General features: G+C 36.3%; 2 protein-coding genes across 2 annotated transcripts; both read right to left on the bottom strand.

The window, feature by feature from the left end:
* Positions 1-637: 637 nt before the first annotated feature.
* On the bottom strand, positions 638-13,103 carry chst6 (carbohydrate sulfotransferase 6). The gene is made up of 2 exons (XM_051692062.1): positions 13,026-13,103; positions 638-6,105 (listed from the first exon to the last, which is right to left on the bottom strand). The coding sequence occupies exon 2, from the start codon at positions 6,085-6,087 to the stop codon at positions 4,894-4,896; it is 1,194 nt and encodes a 397-aa protein (XP_051548022.1). The 5' UTR covers positions 6,088-6,105; positions 13,026-13,103; the 3' UTR covers positions 638-4,893.
* A 685-nt stretch (positions 13,104-13,788) lies between these two features.
* tmem231 (transmembrane protein 231) lies at positions 13,789-23,467 on the bottom strand. The gene is made up of 7 exons (XM_051692071.1): positions 22,945-23,467; positions 22,706-22,872; positions 22,476-22,604; positions 17,849-17,992; positions 17,207-17,288; positions 16,128-16,233; positions 13,789-14,711 (listed from the first exon to the last, which is right to left on the bottom strand). The coding sequence occupies exons 1-7, from the start codon at positions 23,081-23,083 to the stop codon at positions 14,549-14,551; spliced, it is 930 nt and encodes a 309-aa protein (XP_051548031.1). The 5' UTR covers positions 23,084-23,467; the 3' UTR covers positions 13,789-14,548.
* Positions 23,468-23,506: the final 39 nt, after the last annotated feature.

Raw genomic sequence — 23,506 nt, 5'->3', positions numbered from 1 at the left:
ACAAATAACTGAAAGAGACAACAAATGCAATGGTTATTTCCCTGCTGGAAAATCCAGCTCAAGCTGGTAGCTGTGTTTTGGAACATGGTAGCTGGAAAAAGCTGGTCCTTAGCTGGTCAACCAGCTACCATGTTCCAAAAACCAGCTTGACAAACTTGAGCTGGAATGACAAGTTGGTAGATGGTCTAAGCTGGTCTCTCAGCTTGGACCAGCTAATGACCAGCTTGGACCAGCTAGAAACCAGCTACCATGTTCCAAAACACAGATACTGTACCAGCTTAAGCTGGATTTTCCAGCAGGGTTGAGTCTTTGTGGTGTACTACTAATGATCTTGTGTGTCCTTTTTTTTTTTGTCTTTTTTTTTTTTTGTCTTTGCCATCTGTTCGTCTTAACACAGATACCAGAGCTTTTAGCACCATCAAGCTTTGGTAAATGTTATAAAAATGTTCACTGGCAAACTTTTTATTCTTGAGCTCTGTTTCTTGTCAGTGGCTAAACGTGCTATAAAACAAATGTCTTGCTAACAACTAGCATGCAGTACCAACATTGGCCACCAGAAACCACTGTCAGTTAGCATGAAATCTTACAAGGAGAGAGAAAATCTCAGTCATAATCTGTTGATTTAATGTTTAATAAATAACACAATTACAATAAGGTTTTGAATCAGGCTACAGAAGCCAGTTAGAGTTATTGAGAAATGTGAAATGTCATGATGTAGCACAAACAAATGACCTTTCAAGAAATGTATTGCACCTGAACAGTTCAATCTAAAGTTCAGTTGAATTTCAATTCAAATGTCATCTGCCAAAAATAAAATAAACTAAATTGATTGTGATGTTTACGCTATGTCACAGTATGAGTTGTATATATCAGTGTCCCCTGTGTGTCGAGTGTTTGTAAAATTGTAAAATAAAAGACCATCTTACATTTTAAGATCTTGGTAAATGCCTACGTCTTCTTAAATTTTGGAGGGTTCTAAACATCATTAAATTATAGTTCAATCAAATCCTGCTGTGTTCCTTGTGAATTTATGGACATTTTAATGTGGCGTGTGTGTGTGTTAAGTATTTTCTTGTATCCCAGCTGAATATACAGAGACAATAGCCATTGGAAGGTTGACTCCTTGAAGAGTTTAAACTCTGAAAATATTGCTCTGTTTATTTAAGCATCCCAACCGACCTGACACAGCAACAATTATTTAACTAATGGCATGAGTACAGGACGGGGCTATGTGTTTGGCAGACGAGGGGAGTGTTCGGGAAACATGTTTGAAAACATTATTCCATTAGGATCATTCTTTCTGTGGTCAACTTCATGATCCAGCAATAAAAAGGACACAGTAAACATCACAGCTTTTTTGTGTGTATGTACCTGTTACAGCAGAAAGAGTTTTAATGATCAATATTTAAAGACTAGGGCACTTAAAGTGGGAAGATACATTCAAAATTGTATTTCATTCCACCAAACATTCTACATTGATCAAAGAAGCAGATTCAGACATATAAATTCCTAAGGTGTCATATTTTATCCTGAATATGTGCAAACAACCAAAAAGAATGTGTATTTAGAATTACCATCATAAAATATAAAGAGACAACTCACTGCATCCGAGCATAAATAATGACACTCTAAATTTGTACCATGGATATGATTTTCTATGGGTTCAGACACTATTCAAAATCACATCACAGTCGATTCTGCCCTTCATATACGTTTAACATACATTTATATCATCTTACATATATATGTGTATTTCATTACAGAATAAATTGTCTGTTCTGAACACACATTACCCATATGTTTTCATGAGTAAAAAACATCTACATTTTCTTAACATGCGTTGAGTGTTTTAATGGGTTATTAATCTTATGGCATCTTCATGCACACTTGAACTCATATGTACACTGTGTTAAATATAAAATCAATGTGATTCAAAATGTAATGAAATTCAATACCTGCTCCCATTCAAGATTCAAATCAAACATAACCTCATAAAATAGCAATACCTCAGCAATCCTAAAAAATAAACACACAAAACATACATACAAAACCAGCTTCTGCATACCCCCATCCCCGTAAACATTACATAAACCTAAACTACATTTTATCTGATCATATTAGGTTCAGCCTGTGTGTACATAGAATAATTCACAGAAATAAAATAATAAAAGCCCTTGTTCTTTATGCAAATGGAAAACAAAGTAGTACTAATATGTAAATGTGAATCATGAAGTCAGTGGCTAAATTATCACTTATGCTCCTGTTAGCCAGACTTCACACACTGCTTTACCAGGATAAATGTGCAACAATTAAAAAACATTAAGTCATCGCAATCATACATTGTTACTGTATTTTCTCTAACACTTCAGGGCATTCCTGTTGAAGTCGACTTTCATTTTAGCTTGATTAAATTATGGATAAAGCAAATATGTGGAATTTGCACATTTTTGTGAAAATTGATTGGCTGTAAGGGGAAATAAAATCTATAGTGAAAGAATCTTACACTCTGAATGCAAAAGTTCTCATCTATCTATTCAATAATGAAATATTACAGCCAGAAAGAAAACCTTATGCCTTATATTTTCTCTTATGATATATTTTTGTATTTATAATTATATAATCTGAAGACTAAACCATTAGAAGTTTACTATGTAACTAAAAGCAGTTTGGAACTGAGGGTAAATGTATATTTTGCACTGTATAACCCTATTGGAAAAAGTCTCAATAGAACATGTTTTTTCCTCTCATAGATTTATCTGTCATCAAAACAATAATAATAATAAAGACTGATGTTCATTAAAGCAATAAACTACAACTGCTTTACAATGATTTCGAGCATCGAGGGGTTAGGTAGGCAAGACATCAAGCAATTTAACTGTTGCAAAATGGCTGTAATGCAATGCCTCTCACTGCATTTCTAAAACAACAGCGACATGATAACATATTGCTTTAACTGCGATATTGTTAAATAAATAGCAATTAAAAAAAAAATCTGCCAAGTAATATAGTTCACTAGTCTCGGTGTTCTGTTTACGGTTGCCAAATATAATACTGTGTTACAACTTGGCACATTAATATAATGGTTACAGGTGTGTATTTATCAGCTATTCTACGGCTTCGAATGTGGCTCGTACAATCAAATTTTTGGGGGCGTTCAGGTCATGTCAGAATTACTGTAATTACAAGATTCCAACTTGTAAAAAGCATTCACATCTCCTTAAAGCTAGTTAAAAGGTAGTTAAATATTTGTTTCTGTTTGATTTTATTATGCCACTGTTACCTGGAGCACTTTCTTTGTTCTTAAACATTTTGCAAGAACATATAAAGGTGAAATAATGCAGTGATAAAAATATGCTTTTACCACAATAAAGCTGTTTATGGCATTATGAGTTAAATGAAGTCTGCTGTTTGTCATTTTGTGTTTCCTTCATTGGTTTTAATAAGACGCTCCCTTGTTCAGAAGATACTGTTTATGGTTAGGGTTAAAGGAATAGTCCGGGTTCTATACAAGTTATGCTCAATCAACAGCATTTGTGGCATAATGTTGATCACCACAAAATTCTACTTTCACTTGCCCCTACTTTATATTTAAAAAAACAAAAACAAAAAAACAAACAGTGAGGCACTTACAATGGAATTCAATGGAGCCAATCCGTAAACTTTAAAATACACACAGTTTCAAAAATATAGACACAAGATGTACACAATGTGTGTTAACATGATTTTAGTGTGATAATATTACTAACTAACCTTATCTGTGCAAAGTTAAATCCAATTTAGCAAAATTGTGGTGAAAAAATTATGCCGTTGACCACGCAACACCGTAATCCCCAAAATAACTTTCAATATAAACAACTTTACAGGTCAAATAATAAACAAGTTTTAACAGAAGAATTAATGCAAGTGCTTTTATAAAATTATAAGCTTCACATTTCTCAGTAGGTTGTACAGTAGGTTGACCTTTCTTGAGCTAAACTCAGTGCTTACAGATATTCGAAGGACTGCCCCCAGTGGCTGAAGCAGGAAATGTTTTTGAACGCATGGGCAAGTGTGAGCTCCTGTTTCCAGAAACCCTCCAAAAACTGTCCAAATTCACACTTCCATTTGAAACCGCCAGACTGTAACCTCGATTTTTGCTGTTTTTTTTTTTTTTTTTTATATAAAAGGATGGACGAGTCTAAATTAATATTTATGGTAATCAACATTATGCCACATATGCTGTCGATTGAGTTTAACTTGTAGCTCAAGTGTTTGCCTAAACTCAGGAGTGTCCAGTGACAAATCACAGCAACTATTTAACAAGAAAATATCCTTCAAACAGAATAACACCAACAATCTAAACATACTTTCAAATAAACTGCTTTATATGCAAGGATAGCGACATTTATCATTATGCTGTCACAGTTTGTGTGAAGTTGTTGACTGACATTTATGTCCTGCAGTGGTAAATGCAAACATGTCTATCGTGAAACAAGAGAGAGAAACAAGCAGTCCCATAGATCCCTTTACCAATACGTATCTTTTGAAATGCAATTTTCCTTGCTGTAAACAACAATAAAAAACTAAACACCATAATAGTTTAATTGTCTATAAATACATGTTGAAGTTGATTATTGGACCATCATTTCTTCAAAAACTGCATCCAGTAGTTAAAAGTTCTCCTTGTGTGAGAAACACATCTCTTTTAACTCCTCATTCCTCTGGCATCCCGTTGAACAGAACAACAGCTGCTTCCTGTGCACTGAGGACACTACGAATGTTGGATTGTCCATAAATATTTTATTGTTCCTCATTTCGTTTTTACACTAGCATAAGCTGAAGGAGAACAAAACTGATGGACGCGACTGCACCTCCACTCATTGGGTGGCTCAGTTATTGATCACTCGGGCGACTCTATATTTTAGCGGAAGTGCTTTTCTGCGGTAGCCAACTGAATTGGTAGCGTTCCCGCGGAGTCAACAATTGCAAATCCAACAGTTTCTGCTCTTTCTCACTATCCACGGTCTTATAGCCGAGCAGAGACATGGCTCCTTTGCATACATCTTGAATGCGCTGGACTTTCTCGTATGGTAAAGTGGTTCGCCAAGCCAAGGAGACATCCTCTGCATTTCGCGATGTGATTTTGAAGGCGTCCTTCTTCGTACCCTTGCCCTTACCATGGGTGATGCGATAGATCCATTCCTGCAAGTTTTCAGTAATTTCGAGACCCACAAACTGGTACATAGATTCGATCTCGGTCAACGCGTTGCGCACTAGATCCTCATAACGGACCATTTTGTAGCGACCACGCAAGAAATCCGGCGGCTTAAGCATGGCTGTCTCATAAATACGTACATGACTGCGGCAAACCTCTTGCAAGACGTTGTATTGCCTGTCTTTCTCCGGGATATCAGCTTGTTCCAGAACTATGGCCGCATCTCTGGCCAGGGCTTTGGCCGACTGCTCGCGGGAACGAAACACCGCTCGCGGGTCGCGAACTAGGTGAATAATGCGCAGATCCAGACTTGGGTCTCTCAGCAGCGGGTACAAAGAGTCCAACTCAAAGAATCGCACCTCTTTCAACACCACGTGGCTGTGAGTCTGACACGCCGCTTCTGCGAGCTTCAAACCATGCGTGTCGCAGTGCAGCTTGCACTCTGGTTCTTTGCTAATCTCGCCATGGGGCGTTAGCATACACGCGGGTGGAGAGCAGAGCGCGCGACTGTGACTCCACATGAAGAGATGGGAGACGTTTTGTTGTTGGGGGATGTACGAATCCATCACAGACAAGTCGCACTGGAAGACGCTGCGTATCGTATCACGCACTGCCATTCGTAAGCTGCGTGCGCCGGCATGCTTTATGGATGTCCACACATGCCAGCCTGGCTCCATTAAATAAAACACATCCGGATGCTGATTAAACACCTGACCCAAGAAGGAGGAACCGGACCTCCAGGATGAGAGAAGCAGCACGTGAACTTTACCCTCAGATGAAGACATGTTTTGAGAAGCTGGGCGGCTGTACCAGCTGAACAGAAGCACCACTGTGACAGCCTGAATCAAGATAAGGCTCAATATCGCCGGCTTTGGCACTCTGCAGCGAAGCATACTGGAAACTTTATTCACCTAATAAAAACAAAGAGAGGACATTAATCAGATTTCTGCTCAATGCCCATTAAATATTTATATGGGCAGTTGACATGTAATTTTACTGTTCCTGTAGCTCAAATGGTAGAGCATAGTACAAGAAACACACAGGTCATGGGTTTGATTCCCAGAGAACACACATATACTGATCAAATATATCTTGAATATACACCAAGTTGTTTGGGATCTTTGGCATGTGTTAAAAACAATGTAAAAGGCCATTAATTTTCCTCTTATATTTTCATAACTTGTCTGGATGGTAAAGAACACTGATTTTTTCCATAAACATTACCTAAGTGACCAGACAAAATTATCGACTCAAATTATGTCAAGGTTGCACAATACCTTAAAAATAAATATCAACTGGGTCTTATAGAATCACGTTAATAAATCTACATTTTTGTTAAATTATTTTTACGTAGCTCACTGTATATATTCTGGCAGTTTTCTGGTGAAACTCTAGAGATGCTAGAACAACAATTTACTTTCACACTAAAGTAAAACAGCAGATTATCAGTTCATATACACTTTTCACCCTGTTTCTCACAGGTTGTAAAAGTTTATTATTATGTTATATTATTTTGACCTGTGTAGTGCCTCCTAAAGTCCTTTTCTAGCAGTGGTGAGGATTTTGTTTCTTCCTTGTGAATTCTTTGAGTCTTTTGAATACGTTCACCAAAGAGTTTTGTTCAGATTCAATGGCTCAGTCAAGATTTCTGTAAAATACATCTTTATCCCATAAGGTGGCTACAAATGAGTGTCTTTTATGTGTAAAGAGTGAGAGTGAGTCATTCAGTCATTGATTCAACTGAAAAATCTGTATATAAGTGTATTTTTACTAAAATTACTGTCACTGTAAATTTATTGGCCCGTTTTTATTAATATACTAGTAATTAAATGGTTAATTTGTTCAGTCCAGCAAAGTGACGGCTCCAAAAGAGAAATGATCGGCATAAGCAAAAACTATGTTAAATACCACCCCCGCCAAACATTCTGTCATTAATTACTAACTCTCATGTATTTTTATGACACTTTTTGGTGCTTATTTTATTTGCAGTGAGTCACAATATTTGCACTTTTAAAAGTGGTGCAAAACTTCTAAGAAACAGTGACCAGTTAAAGCATCTAAAATATACATTTTCTATTAAAAAAAAAATCTTTCCTTATTAAATTTTGATGTTGAAAAATTTAATGTCCAAGTCCAAAATTAACACTCACCAAATGCCAGATGAAAGTCAATTTTAATGAGTAAATTAAGTGAGGGATATTTTGTGTTTGCCTAGATTGCTCTGATGAGCGTTCAGTTATAGTGTTGCTATGAACAACGGTTATTATTCAGAAATATCTGACCTCTGAATTCCACGATTGACCAATCAGAATTAAACATTTCAAACAGCCATGTAATAAATGATGTTACTGGCCTGTTGTCGAAACTGTAACAAAGTGAATGCTTGAAGTTGCAATACAAGAACGATAGACTGATGCTCACTTACCAAAATCAAATCTAAAAGAGAGCATACAAACAGTCCTCTAAAGTAAAATTCAGTCACTAGTTGGCAGCTCTCTAGCATGTCTAAGAGCATTACCTCAGTGGAAAATTGACCATAAGACATTTAGCTAAAATGCCAAAAGCTTTTTTTTTTTTCCTCCAGAACTGGCAACACATTCATCATATTAAGCCAACAAACCAAAACATGAACAAAATCATGATGGGTCATCAAGTTTTTTAAATAAATATATATTATAAAGTAAATATATTAAACACTTTCTACATCTTGTTATTGACATCAAAGGTTGTGCAGCACATTATTTTGGTGCAAGTTCATCTGTCACTTGGTCAAAGCCAGTCAAATTAGGCAAGTTCCTAAGAACAGGTTGCGTGACATGCCCTCATCCTCAAAAAACATGAACAAAACTATGCAAGGTGTAAGAAAATTTGAAAAGAAATATTGTTCTTATGTAAAGTGTGGCTCTAGCACACATACTTTTGCTTCCACTGCATAGACACACTGCTTCCACACTAAAAGTGTCTATTTCAAAGACACTTCATCAATAATCTGACAGTTTATTCAATATCTATTTAGATTTACACATTGCTCCCAACATCTACTCAATTCATACATGACTTGTATTACATATAACTAACTGATATTGGCATTATGTTTATGCTAAAAAGCCAGAGGGGAACCGGCCCCCACAGTGAGCCTGGTTTCTACAAAGGTTTTTGTTTTCTCCATTAACCAACATCTGATGGAGTTTTGTGTTCCTTGCTCACTGGGGGCCTTAAGACAATCATTTTTAATCGTGTTATTCATTTAAACTGCACAAAGACGACTTTAAGACATCACAGTATACTTTTCTGTTACAGCACAATTTTCTGTAAAGCTGCTTTGAAATGAGGTGTGTTGTGAAAAGTGTTATAGAAATAAAAATGACCTGACTTAAAACGTATAATATTGATGTAATGAGAGCATCTCAAACACAAAACGAGTTTTAAGGATATGCTGCAGCTCAAAAACATGACCAAAATACACCACAAAAGCACCATAAAACAATCATAAGTAATCCATTTTACAGTCTTCAGAAGTCTTAAGATGGCTCTGTGTGAGGAACAGATTTAATGATCTGGCGTCTCCATCCGCCATAGTGGCCGTGACAGTCAAAATCCTGCATTTATTTTAACATTCAAACTACTTCTTTCAAGGCCTTCACGGAGTGGATCAGTAGAAGATTTTCAGTGATTATCAATTGAAATTTCACTCTCTACCTCACACAAAGCTACTGTTTGCCATCAGGGAGCACAATGTAGAGTACATTGTTGTTTGGACCTTTTTTCTGAATAAATTATTGTGATTCGATTAGGGTTAGGGGTGGGTTTAGAAAAAAAAAATCTCTGTATAATAGTGGATTTTTACTAAAAATTACTCACTGTAGATTTATTGACCCATTTTTTTATATTGTTGAAAAGTGTCTTGAGGTAGGGTTAAAGAATCTAAAACATCATTAAAAGATTGAAAATATAAATTTACAAATGTATTTACAATATAAAGAATTTGTAAATATTTTGTTTCTAAAAATGTTTACGTTTTAGATGCTGTTAATATCCATATTGTATGTGTCAGGTTCTGCCTCTATGAATAATGAGATCAGGGTGAATATTCCGCCTATGACCAGTTCATTTTGCATATTGTTTGTGTGTTATCCAGTTCATTATAATGTTAATTTTAATAATGTGGGGTTCAAAAAGTCCACAAAGTTCTGGCATTCAAAATCGAATTTAAATCAATAAAAAGGAATACAACTATTTCAAGATAACTAGTCAAATAACCAAATTTGTGACTATTTGTAACCATGTTAACTTCTTAACTCTTTTTGTTTGATGTGCCACACAATGTGTTTTTTTTTTTTTTTTTTTTTTTCAGAATACAGTGTGCTGTGGCTCAAAACATGATAATAAAATACACCACAAAAGCACCATTAAATGATCATATAAGGAATTCATTTTATTAAACTTTATTATGGTAAAATTAATAAGACTTTCTAGGTCATAATAGGCAAATTTGTGACAGTGTTAATCACATTTTTTTTATATACAGTCAGATTTCTTTGCTTTCATTAAAGCACACGAGATGCTCTTTGGCACATGTTCATCAGGTTTTGTTCATGTGAGCACCAGTGCATGATACCATTAAAGCAAAAGGGCAACATGCCAAATACTAAGAAATCCTCAAATTCATGGTACTTTTTCAATACAACTTTTCACTGATAATATTATTAGTTTGTAATGACAAAAAGTGGACTTGGACTTTTGAACCCCTCCGTACATTATTAAATGTTGGATTTACAGGACATTTGTTTACTCACGCACAACAACCAATTTCGGTATTTCAGTAATGTGAAATCTGTGTCCTGAAACAAAATGAATTGAGAACAACTCTGTTATTGTACTAACTGTAACCAGCAGATGGCAGTGACTTTACCAAAGAGTGAACAACACACAGGTTGACTTCACTGAGCTACAAGAGCTTCATCATGAAGAAATCTGAAGAATCCTTAAACTAGAACCAGGCAGACCAAATCGGTTTAAAAAGAAAGTGTGCAGTTATTCTGAGGGAGTTTTCATTTACTATAGATTTTAAAGCCACATTTACATTTATTGTCTGATAAAGCTGTTTTTTAGAAACAAATATTTTAAACCTGCAATTAAGCAGAGCATTAGGATAAAAAAAAAAAAAAAAAAAAAAGGAACTATGACAAATTGAATAAGAAATATTTAAGATTCTGTGTTCTGTTTAAATTTACTATTGATAGTTTGACAATGAAACAAAAATATAAAGATAGACAAAGTATTTAAAGGAATATTCACCCAAAACTGAAAATGCTGTCATATTTACTCACCCTCAGGTCATTTCAAACCAATAAGAATTTCTTCCTTTTGCTTCCTTCCAACACATAAGGAAATGTTTTTATGAAGATTGCAGTCCGTCTTTTCATTTCAATGACAGTTGACAGGCATAAAGGCATACATTTTTGGGTGAACTACTCTTTTATAAAAATAAAAAAAAAGCACGGAGAATAAAACTCTTCCGTGCTGAGCTACATTGACCGTTTCAACTGATTCAAGCTTGTGCCCATATGAAAATGCAACAAAATATAGATCTCATCTTCACATCAATACAGTACTGTATACTTCCTGCATACTTCAATAATTATAGTGAAAAAAAAAAGTTCATTCCTTAAAAATAACACTCACAAATACACTCCCTTATCACACACCAGTCTGAGACATCAGAACAAACATCCTATTATTCTGTACTCATCTTAAAAAAAGAAATGCATCATATTCCTCCTGATATGTATCAAGTCCAGGATGCCAGATGCTTGGAAATTACATGAAATGCAAATGAAAAACAAAACAGCTTATGGAAAGGCACTGTTGCAAAAAAATCACTTTTAAAACAAATGTGTTTTCAACAAAACTTGTTCATACAACATGTCACGTTCCTGAATACACTCACAACATGCTGCTTTAAAGGAAAAGTTCAGCCAAAACTAAAAATTCACTCACATGGCTCCAAACCATCTTGACTTTCTTCCGTGGAACACAAAACTATTTTAGCATGTTCAAGCTGCCATTTTCCACACAATGAAAGTGAACAGTGACTGGAGCTGTCAAGATCCAAAAAGGACAAAAAAGTATCATAAAAGTAGTCCAGTGAGATATTTTCCATGTCTTCTTAAGTCATATTTGACAGAGCTTTGTTTGAGGAACAGACCAAAATGAAACACCAAAACATGGCACCTCAAGACACTGTCCCAGGTTTCACATCAACAATGTTGACTTGAATGGGGAAAGTCTGCAATCTCAAACACTTTTTGTCAATATTACATTTTATTTTAAATCGGCAATAAAATCAGGCAACATCGGGACCACAAATTTGCTTCTTTAGCTCAAATCACTGCAAGAAAAAGTGTTTTCCAGGCCAGTCCAGCCATTCCTCGCATACATTTTTTATACGAGTGATAAGTCTCTGTCTTTGACAAAAAAGATATCTATCATTATTGTTTGTCACACATCTCATGATTGATTGTGATGCAATATGCAGTACCGCCGCTCGCTATACGCATATATGCATATTACAGTAGGGCACAAGAAACTCCACCGGCTGCCCTTACTCGTGAACATAATACGTTATTCAAGGACCATGTAGCAGTCGTGGAACACAGATGATCGCATTCCCACTTTCGCTCGCGCCTCACACCCCTTCCGACAATTGCCGAGCTCTGAGCAGGGCATCAATTTGGCCAGCAGCGGCCCTGGCAATATGCGTTTTAATGATTCAAGTTGAACGCATGTGCGAGGCTTGAGAGCTACACCGAGGGGATTTTTTTTAGTAAAACAAAGTTTATCAATTTGGGAGCTTGCCATGTTTAAGTCACCATCCACTTTAATTTTATGGAAATAGATCAACTTGGACATTCCGCTAAATGTCTCCTTTTGTGTGGCACAGATGAAAGTAAGGTCACGTCCGCACTAAAAGGCGATTTTTCGTTTTAAACCCATTGATTTTGCTACCTTTTGTCTCTCATCCACAATAAAGACCTTCAAAAACGCTGAGTTTTCAAACTTGAACGGATTAGGGTGGACCTGGTCTAAATCATAGGGTTTTCGGAACAACATTGGGGGAGTAATTGATGACAGAATTTTCATTTTGGCTGAACTATTCCTCTAAGAGTGTTGTACACCTGACAGAGGAGACAGATGGGGAATGTGCTGTGATACACGAGTAACATGATCATTCCTTTTGTTCTCCTTTATGTGCTACTTTACATTCACCAGCAAAAATACGGTAAATATGTGGTAACGGTTAGTAACCCTGACTTTTCCCTTGGAGGTTGCACAAAAGAGTGTCTCAAAACCGTGTGAGCTGATTTCCTAGACAGCATTTTTGGAGCATCGTTTGATTCCCAAAAACAACGCAAGAAGCGAAAATGCAAAATGCTATATAACGCGTTATTATCCCCTAAAACGTACTCAAGGAAGTTCACGAGGTTTAAAACACGACAAACAAAGATTAAAACAAAACTTTTCGAATGATTCACTTATTGACCATCAAATATTTCTTTCATTATTTATATAAAATAGTTTGCCGTCTAAATGCGGTTAATATCGTGGCAGAATATGAAGTGATTTAGACTCGTTTGTACTGAACTAGAGGAAACTCCTGCTGTTCCTCCATGTTCACTGGGATTCATCATGAAGACCAACAAAACAAACACTAACTCGTTACAAACTGATCATTTTAAGAGTTATCCTGCAAATACACTTGGTAATTATGTACATGCATCTAATACGTAAAGAACTATATCAATATATATATTCCTAATGCGTGTCTTACCTCCTGTTTAGTGTCTGTTAAGTGTTTGAGGTTTTCTATTGAAAACTCTCTGTTCACCGGCTGCTTGGAAAGAAATGCTTGGACGTGGCCATTAGCGGTGATTGACAGAGGAGTGGGCGGAGCTATCTGCCTCTATAATGGGTAAACTTCTGCAATATGAGCTGAGACAACTAAGATTACACGAACCTCTCGGAATAGATTCATTATGTGAGGAATAATACAATGCTCTTTTAAATAAGCCAACTGAATCTTTGAACAATAAATAGATAAAAGTCACATAAGTACTTATGCAAATTATACTGTTACATATCTTTGACAAGAAAGTATTATGTAACTGAGGTTGCTGTACATATTTGATTATTTTTCCTGTATTACTAATATGAAAACACTAAATTCTGTGTAAGTTTGCTTATTCATTTAACCGTTTGAAACACCTATTTATCTACTTATGCAAACTATACTATTATACAGTATATATTACAGATGATGCAGTAATATACAACTCTGCTGTACATATAAGGTGGGTGATACATTTAACCATTATAAATATAATGGTGTCACAAAAAGGATGAATGTATCAGGAAAATATTGCATCTGCTTCCTGTCCATTGTGTAAATTTCCTGTGCTTGACATCATTGATGGATATTGAGAGGAAAGCAAAAGATGGTACAGGGAATATTTGAAATATAGTTTACTTATAAATATAGCTTTCTGATAAACCATAAATAATGATTTTACAGACGCTGTTAATCACATAATTTAGCATAGAAAGAATGCATGGGGAAATGACTGCTGACAGTAACATTAAATATGGGGCAATGCAACATTCAATCTCAAAGTAAACAAACTCAACTAACATGCTCTGCCACTCTTCTGAAACTTCCTTTACCTCATGACTTACAGCACTAAGAATCAGTACAACACAATCAAATCTAATAATCTACTTCCGCGTTCATAATATACTTTTGACATGAGTTATGGATGTGACATTACTTATTAGCTCAGAGTGGAATCAATTATTTACAATTTTTTTTTTTTTTGTATACTTATAAGAACACTTTCTAGACCCTTTATTACAAAATCAAACAGAAACCACATGCACACATTTGAGGTCATATCAAGCAACTTTGAATTTATTAGTTGTATTCATAAGTCTGGCATTCTTCTTCATGTAATGTTTCTGCTTGAAATACTTCTATTATTCTGTGACATCGCAACCACACTGCAATCAATAGCTTGAGCCATTTGTGGCTGACCTTGAACTACTCAAAACCAGAAGAACCAGAAATTTCACCAGCATCGTGGGGGGAATTTCGCAAGAATGTACTTGACCTGAACAAAAGAAAACTATGTACATAGAAAAACTGATTAACAAACAATGGCAAATTAAATGGCAAAAATTGATCCGCAACAACAAATTCAACAAAGTTATTATAACTGTACAATCAAATGATAGTAATAACAAAATAAGAGGCCAAAAAGAAACATTAAACTAAACAGGAAAACAAAAACACTGATGGTCTCAGGAGCTGTGCTGTTTAAATGGCGGTACTGGTATGGTTGGCAAGACTTGGTTCTGAAAGATGAAGGTTTGAATGTGCTGGAAAAGCCACAGAAATATGAGCAGCACACTGACATACTGGATCCAGGCAAACTTGATCGTTTCCCAAAAGCCCGGCCGATAGGTAGAGAAACCAGTCAAGGAAATGAAACTGATAAAAAAAGACACATGAGTGGTGGAGGAATGCACAGAACTCAGGAAGTGACATCTGCAACTCTAAATCACTTCATGTGGCCAGTATGATTTCATAAGGGACTAGACTGTGGCCACATATGAAAAAGGATAATGCAACAATTTTCAGTCATGTGTTCTGCATCAAAGTATAAAAGAGTTTAGCAGAAAGTATTTTGGGTTTTAGGCTAGATGTTTGATGTAACTAACTAAACGTGAAACAATAAACATGTACAATGAAAGAATTTAAAGATTTCAGATCTGGTGGGTCGTAACCCCCCCAAAAAAAGATTTCCGAGAACACATTCCATTTTTTAAGAGATACCGGAACTGTACGATTTTCATGACTTTCGGTTCCATTAATGGTTCTTAGATGTGTACTTTCTCCGATGTTGACAGAACACCATACTAAAATATTCAGGCAGTACCGGTTGTTATGTTGCCACCCAAGTTATGAAGTTAATTTATGTGAAAAATCAAAATATTGCAAAAACAAGTTGCGAATAAAGCAGCGTTTACATCCCATGTGTTCAAGAGAACAAAATCATCACGTTTAGGAAAATGTATGCAAAATAGAAATAATGGAAGTTGTAGCCACTGTGGCTTTTTTTAAATGTAATAATTTACTTGCGGTTTAGAGCGCATAGAGAAAACGCTCTGAAGAATGGTCTTCATGTTGTGCTATGTCTTATGTCCGAGAGCGTAAGTGTGTCAGACAGTTCTGGGAGATAATAGTAGCAAATCATTTTGATGATAGACTTTAACATAGCATCTGAAATGTTGTTCTAGTCATTATGATATGCGATATATTGAATACATTCTCTAAGTGAATTATGTATTTACATGGCTTGTTGAGGCAAAGTCACAAGATTTTTTGGATGTGCATCTATATTCATTTATAATTTCTATAGGAATGTATTCAGTCCATGTGTTTCCATCATAGTTTTCTTACGGAATACAAAAATGTATCCACCTTAAGCGAGCGAAAACGTTTTTTATGCACATTTTAGAAACTTGATTCGCATCTTGGTGTTTCCATTCAGAATTTTTCCATGCGATATCCCAAAATTTGAATAAAAATACATGGATGAAAACCCAGATAGTTTTCCTGCAGCACTATTTAGCAGCAACGCTAACCCTCTACTGAATCCACAGCGCAAAACAAAAGTGTGACCAGTGTAGACTGATTCCCGAACGAATGATAAGCACGATGAAAGATAACTTTGAGAAATGTGTGCAGTACTGTACGACAGGATCGGGACTGTTTAAATATAAACATTGTCATTTTTTTATCCTGATCAGGTTTCCCTACATAAAATAAGCACACATCCGTTTATAGATCCATTGAGATATAGTGTGTAAAGGATATTTAATAGTGTCTTCTGGATAGTTTATCAGCGCATTGATCTGGAACGGTGTATTTGCAGCCCTACCGACAGTCCACACAGGAATGACAGCGGAGAGGTGAGTCGTCACTGCATGACAGAGAGAGAAGAAAAAAGAAAAAAAAGACTGCTGTGAAATCCAAGAGACATTTCAGCTAAAACAACAGCAGTTTAAATCATATCTGACATTCCATCAGCGAAAAAAAATACAAACATGAATATAAACCTACAAACCTGTCCAGAAGTACCTGTTTGACCAACACAATGCATGCTATTCATGGGTTTATAATTGAAACAGAAAGAGTTGAAAGATAACATAGGGTTCCTATCAGAAAATGAACATGGTAAATGGTCTGCACTTACATAGCGCTTTTTTAAACTTAGCGGTGCTACCAAGCGCTATACACTGTGTCTCATTCACCTATTCACACACTCACACACCAATGACAGTAGAGCTGCCATGCAAGGCGCTAGCCTGCCATCGGGAGCAACTCAGTGTCTTGCCCAAGGACACTTTGGCATGTGGAGTCATGTGGGCCGGGAATCAAAAAAGAATGCCAAAATGAGCACAGAGCTCAGAATGGTCCAACACAACTGGGCGATTGGTCAGAGGCACTTTTGAATACCTGAAATCTTCGAAAACTGCAAAGATAAATATAATAAAAAAATAATCATCTTTGCAGTTTTCAAAGATTTCAGATATTAAAACATTTTCAGGTATGTTAAAACATTTGTCACTTGTCCTGTCATAAAGACCTTTCATTTAAGAGCATATTTTGATGATATAATCATGTGAGTATACGGAAACGTGGCCCGCCAACACATACATCGCGATTTCTGGAAAATAATCTTGTTTACGGTTATGTGTTTTGTTTCTAAGAAGAAATTAAATATATTCAAATTTCAATAAACACATTTTTAAAAACTATCAAACTATTAATTGGTTATCAGCTTTTTCCACCACCTTAGTAATCATATCTGCAAAATCCATTATCAGTCGACCTTGAATGCCAATACTGTCTCAGTGTCAGTCACTGAGAAATGTACACATCCATTATCTTACAGTTTCTCTGCTGATAACTTCCAATGATGTTGATCAGGTCATATGAACTCGCAAATGGACTGGATCCATCAATCACTGATACCTAGCAATGGAATACATTTTAATTAAAACAATACTTGACAAACACAAATTCAGCTTCATAATCTATAGAACAGAGACACACAAAGGCCTGCCTAAAAAAGCATACATTTTAACCTAAACTGCTGTCTATTATGAGATTTAACATTATCCTTGAATAAAAATGCAAGTACATGCATGCAAGGGCGCAGATTTGGCTTGAACATTGGGGGCGGGGGGGGGGGGCGTTGCAGTGTGAAGCATTTACATGTTTTCATTGATCATGGTATAAATATTGGGGGGGGGGGGGGGGTTGTACTTGCTTGTTTTGATTACAAGTGCGTTGATCCCCCCTAGAATCAATGCACCTGCATGCAAGTAAATTCTAAATAATCTCATTTAACACATATTTGGCAACAGTGCATCATTTTCCAAAGCCTAACCGGTACAGCTAGTTTAAAGCTGCATTTCCTGCACTGGAAATGATCTAGATTTCACAATATACACTGAAATTCAGGAACTTTTATTATTATAAGTAATAAAATAAGGAACATTAGTGCAGCTTGTACTAGGAATGACACTCACATTATAGACAGCATGTAAACCTCGGTGAGGAAGAGGAGTTCGCTGGTGAAGTCTTAGATCTCCACTGATGAAGAGCTGTGAACCAGGAACAGATGACGAATGCTGCACAAACGCAAGCGTCTGCATCACTACAGTAGACATCCTCTAGATAGATAGACAGACAAACAGATACATTCACTATTCCCATTGTCTTCAATAATGAATCTCATTACCACAACACAGTAATTACAGTAAAAAGATGCTGATGTACAAATAGTTTTTATATTAAAACAAGCAAAAAATGAAAGGCAATACATTACAATTTAAATAACATACACTGGCGGCCAAAAGTTTGGAATAATGTACAGTTTTTGTACATTATGGAAAGAAATTGGTACTTTTATTCACCAAAGTGGCATTCAACTGATCACAATGTATAGTCAGGACATTAATAACGAGAAGAATTACTATTACAATTTAAAAAAAATACTTAAACTACTTCAAAGAGTTCTCATCAAAAAATCCTCCATGTGCAGCAATGACAGCTTTGCAGATCCTTGGCATTCTAGCTTTCAGTTTGTCCAGATACTCAATGTGACATTTCACCCCATGCTTCCTGTAGCACTTGCCATAGATGTAACATTCCATAACACTCTTTTCCAATTATCTGCTGCCCATTGTCTGTGTTTCTTTGCCCACTCTAACCTTTTCTTTTTGTTTTTATGTTTCAAAAGTGGCTTTTTCTTTGAAATTCTTCCCATAAGACCTGCACCCCTGAGTCTTCTCTTTACTGTTGTACATGAAACTGGTGTTGAGCGGGTAGAATTAAATGAGGCTGTCAGCTGAGGACATGTGAGGTGTCTATTTATCAAACTAGAGACTCTGATGTACAGTTGAAGTCAGAAGTTTACATACACTTAGGTTGAAGTAATTAAAACTCATTTTCTAACCACTCCACAGATTTAATATTAGCAAACTATAGTTTTGGCAAGTCGTTTAAGACATCTATTTGTGCATGACATGAATAATTTTTCCAACAATTGTTTACAGACAGATTGTTTCACTTTTAATTGACTATATCACAATTCCAGTGGGTCAAAAGTTTACACACACACACAGTTAACTGTGCCTTTAAGAAGCTTGGAAAATTCCAGAAAATGATGTCAAGCCTTTAGAAAATTAGCCAATTAGCTTCTGATTGTAGGTGTACTGAATTGGAGGTGTACCTGTGGATGTATTTTAAGGCCTACCTTCAAACTCACTGCCTCTTTGCTTGACATCATGGGAAAATCAAAAGAAATCAGCCAAATACCTCAGAAAAAAAATTGTGGACCTCCACAAGTCTGGTTCATCCCTGGGAGCAATTTCCAAACACCTGAAGGTACCACGTTCATCTGTACAAACAATAGTACGCAAGTATAAACACCATGGGACCACACAGCCATCATACTGCTCAGGAAGGAGACACATTCTATCTCCTAGAGATGAATGTAGTTTGGTGCGAAAAGTGCAAATCAATCCCAGAACAACAGCAAAGGACCTTGTGAAGATGCTGGAGGAAACAGGTAGACGAGTATCTATATCCACAGTAAAACGAGTCCTATATCGACATAACCTGAAAGGTTACTCAGCAAAGAAGCCAATGCTCCAAAACTGCCATAAAAAAGCCAGACTACAGTTTGCAAGTGCACATGGGGACAAAGATCTTACTTTCTGGAGAAATTTCCTCTGGTCTGATTAAATAAAAATTTAACTTTTTGGCCATAATGACCATTGTTATGTTTGGAGGAAAAAGGGTGAGGCTTGCAAGCCAAAGAACACCATCCCAACCGTGAAGCATGGGGGTGGCAGCATCATGTTGTGGGGGTGCTTTGCTGCAGGAGGGACTGGTGCACTTCACAAAATAGATGGCATCAAGAGGAAGGAAAATTATGTGGATATATTGAAGCAACATCTCAAGACGTCAGCCAGGAAGTTAAAGCTCAGTCGCAAATGGGTCTTTCAAATGGACAATGACCCCAAGCATATCTCCAAAGTTGTGGCAAAATGGCTAAAGGACAACAAAGTCAAGGTACTGGAGTGACCATCACAAAGCCCTGACCTCAATCCGATAGAAAATTTGTGGGCAGAACTGAAAAAGCATGTGCGAGCAAGGAGGTCTACAAACCTGACTCAGTTACACCAGTTCTGTCTGAAGGAATGGGCCAAAATTCCAGCAACTTATTGTGAGAAGCTTGTGGAAGGCTACTCAAAATGTTTGACTCAAGTTAAACAATTTGAAGGCAATGCTACCAAATACTAACAAAGTGTATGTAAACTTCTGATCCACTAGGAATGTGATGAAAGAAATAAAAGCTGAAATAAATCATTCTCTCTACTATTATTCTGACATTTCAAATTCTTAAAATAAATTGGTGATCCTAACTGACCTAAGACAGGGATTGTTTTCTACGATTAAATGTCAGGAATTGTGAAAAACTGAGTTTAAATGTATTTGGCTATGGGGTATGTAAACTTCTGACTTCAACTGTCCTTATCCTCTTGTTTAGTTGTACATCTGGCCTTCCACATCTCTTTCAGTCCTTGTTAGAGTCAGTTGTCCTTTGTCTTTGAAGACTGTAGTGTAGACCTTTGTATGAAATCTTCAGTTTTTTGGCAATTTCAAGCATTGTATAGCCTTCATTCCTCAAAACAATGATTGACTAAAGAGTTTCTACAGATGCGGGTTTATGATTTCTAAGGCCTCAAGCAACCGACCAACCCGGGGCCCCATTTTGACAATTTTGCTTAAAAAAATTACATAAAATTGATTTTAAATCATAATTTTAAATCCATCCTATCAGCCGTTGTAGCCAAGTACATTCAAAATGTTTAATGAAATAAAATTCTAGTTCAAAAAAATTAATGTACGTTTTCCTGTTTATTCGACAACACAGTGATCAAAAAGCAATATTTACCTACATGTATTTTTACAAAACACTTTTTTTTTTTTTTTTTTTTTTATGAACAGGGTGTGCAAAACCTACTACTTCACACTAACATTTTGTAATTCAGTTGTTATTTATTATTATTATTATTATAACCCAACAATTATTACGAATTGAAACAGAATGCAGGTGTCTCTGCGTGATTTTTGAGACCTGAAGTTATTTTTAACTTGAGACAGCGTCTAAAAATGTGCCGGTCCTGTGTGAGACACTGAAGAAACAGTGAGACGTGGTGCAGCAATCAAGAACGTTCGTCCAGCACATGTTTATATAGGAAAACGATGGAAAAACAGAGTAGACGCACGCAAAAACGTGTTCTGTGTGAACACGGAAGTCCTGTATATTTTTTTAGAAATTAAAAACCGGAACCTAAATTCCTACTTGAAAAACTGACCCGAACCCGGAGGACCTCTAACGTGAACCGCTCTAAGAATGCTGACAACAGCGTGTTCATGCGTGTACCCAGAACATCATGTCAACCCTCAAATGTTTTTTACGGAGATTTCCTACCGGGGGCAGGGGTCCCCCCTACATCCAGGGCCCCCTGCAATTGCGTGGTTTGCGTAGTGGTTAAAACCGCTACTGAGTTTCTAGAGAAAGTTTTTTTTTAATGAACCAAATAGCTTTCAGCTGTGTTTGATATAATGGCAAGTGATTTTCAAATTGGCAATTTAGCATGATTACTCAAGGATAAGGTGTTGGAGTGATGGCTGCTGAAAATGGGGCCTGTCTAGATTTGATCAAAAAATACTTTTTTCAAATAGTAATGATGCTGTTTTTTACATCAGTAATGTCCTGACTATATTTTGTGATCAGTTGAATGCCACTTTGGTGAATTAAAGTACCAATTTCCTTCCGAAACGGCAAAATCTGTACATTATTCCAAACTTTTGGCAGCCAGTGTATATTTATATTTTTACATTGCATACAAAATCTTTATGGCCCTAAAACAGGCTTAATTTTCTGTCCGCAATTTATATATATATATATATATATATATATATATATATATATATATATATATATATATTTGCAGTCACAGAAAAATATACATATACGGACATGTGGCCTGTAAGCACATATATTGCATCTCCTCCAACTTCATTTCTTGCGAATAATCTTGTTTACGATTATGTCTTTTGACACTAAGAATGAATTTTTTTTAAAAACTTTCAGCCAATTAATCAGTTAACAGCTTTTCCACTACCTTTGTTATAGTGTCGGCAACATCCAATATCGGTCGACCTCTAAACACAATATTGTTTTACTATTCCCATGTATAATTATTTTAATGTTTTATTATTTGCCAAAAATTTCTTTTTTGTTTTAAATAGGACCAGCACATTTTCTTGACAGGTTTCGAGAGAATCACCCTATATGTGGAATTTTCCATTAATATTTATTATTTTAGTTGAAGATTATGTCCAAAACATGATGGCATTGTTGTATGCCTTTAATTGATTCTTTTTGTTACTGTTGAGGAGATCAGGCATTTGATGCGTTTAAAACTTTTAAACACTACTTTTTCATTGTAGGTTACTTTTATATTAGATAATAGTTTATCAAACATATCTAATCGTTCTCACGACATAACTCAAAAGTGAGATTTGTGCCTCTAATGTATATTTGTAAAAAGTGCCATTTAAATGTACTGAACATACAAACAGCTGGTATGAGAAAGTGAGGAGCAGCTGAATACTGAACATCTGCTCATGTGGTTTGAGAGGGATGTTGATCTGGAGATTGAGCAGGTCTGACTTCCCATCCTTGTTCCTGTCCTCCTCCTGCACCTGAGAAATGAGTAACATAGCTTTACTAGCTTTAGCATACTTCCATACACATTTAAACTAAAGAAACAGTTTCTGACCTAATCGAACAGTTTAATACTCACAGAGACGGATGGGATGCGTAAATTATCTCCGATCAGTCGATTAAAGTTGGGAAATGTGCTCCATGCCACATAACTCCCTTTTGTGTCTGTAGCTCCTATCAGGATCATATCATACTGGAACTGTATGATGGGCTGCTCCTCATATGAGCTCCTCTTCAGCCAGAACCCTGCTCATACATAGACACTTTATTATATTACACTTTTGGAAATGGCAAATCATTTGTTCGAAAGAAACTTACCTTGACTTCTATAGGCCACTAACAGAGGTGAAATATACGTGAGGCATAAGACCACGAGCACAAGCAACGTGGCTCTCGTACAAACGCACGTTCTGTATCTTATTACAGCGGGGTGAGAGTAAACCTCATAGAAAGCCATTATTATTAGAATACACCGCCACCTAACTCACAACACCATTAAACACGGTTATCTCGTCAGGTGCGAAGACATCAATACTAAAACAATCAAACAAAAACTGCGTGAATATTAATAACTGAATGAAATCGCCACTTTTACGAGTTTATTAGTCCAGCCAGCGAACACAAACACGCGCAGTGATTGTTCCGGTAACGAAGCGTCACCTGTTCACCATAGCAACAGCGCGAAACTCGGCCATGTTCGTTGCGCGCGTTTATTATTTATGAATGTAATTCATTTGAATTATAACAACGAAAAGCTGTTGAAAAGAGCTTGATATTTGTGTGCTCTTTGCAAGGTAGCCGCGCAATTCCTGCAGACAAGTGAGGAAATACGGGCGCGAAATCCCCCGGAATCGAGCGAATGGTACGGCCGCGTTGTGAC

The sequence above is a fragment of the Myxocyprinus asiaticus genome, chromosome 48, assembly GCF_019703515.2.
Source record: "Myxocyprinus asiaticus isolate MX2 ecotype Aquarium Trade chromosome 48, UBuf_Myxa_2, whole genome shotgun sequence".
Lineage (NCBI taxonomy): Eukaryota > Metazoa > Chordata > Actinopteri > Cypriniformes > Catostomidae > Myxocyprinus > Myxocyprinus asiaticus.
Note: the sequence above shows the minus strand (reverse complement) of the source record. Positions and strands in the feature narration are given on the sequence as shown.

Bases quoted from the DNA above. Each gene is read 5' to 3' on its own strand.
- tmem231 (XM_051692071.1), bottom strand. From the start codon at position 23,083: ATGGCTTTCTATGAGGTTTACTCTCACCCCGCTGTAATAAGATACAGA. The intron at 22,605-22,705 runs GTGAGTATTAAA...CTCATTTCTCAG, and splicing joins TACGCATCCCATCCGTCTCT to GTGCAGGAGGAGGACAGGAA. The intron at 14,712-16,127 runs ATATCCTTTACA...TGGTTTCTCTAC, and splicing joins TATCCAGAAGACACTATTAA to CTATCGGCCGGGCTTTTGGG.
- chst6 (XM_051692062.1), bottom strand. From the start codon at position 6,087: ATGCTTCGCTGCAGAGTGCCAAAGCCGGCGATATTGAGCCTTATCTTG.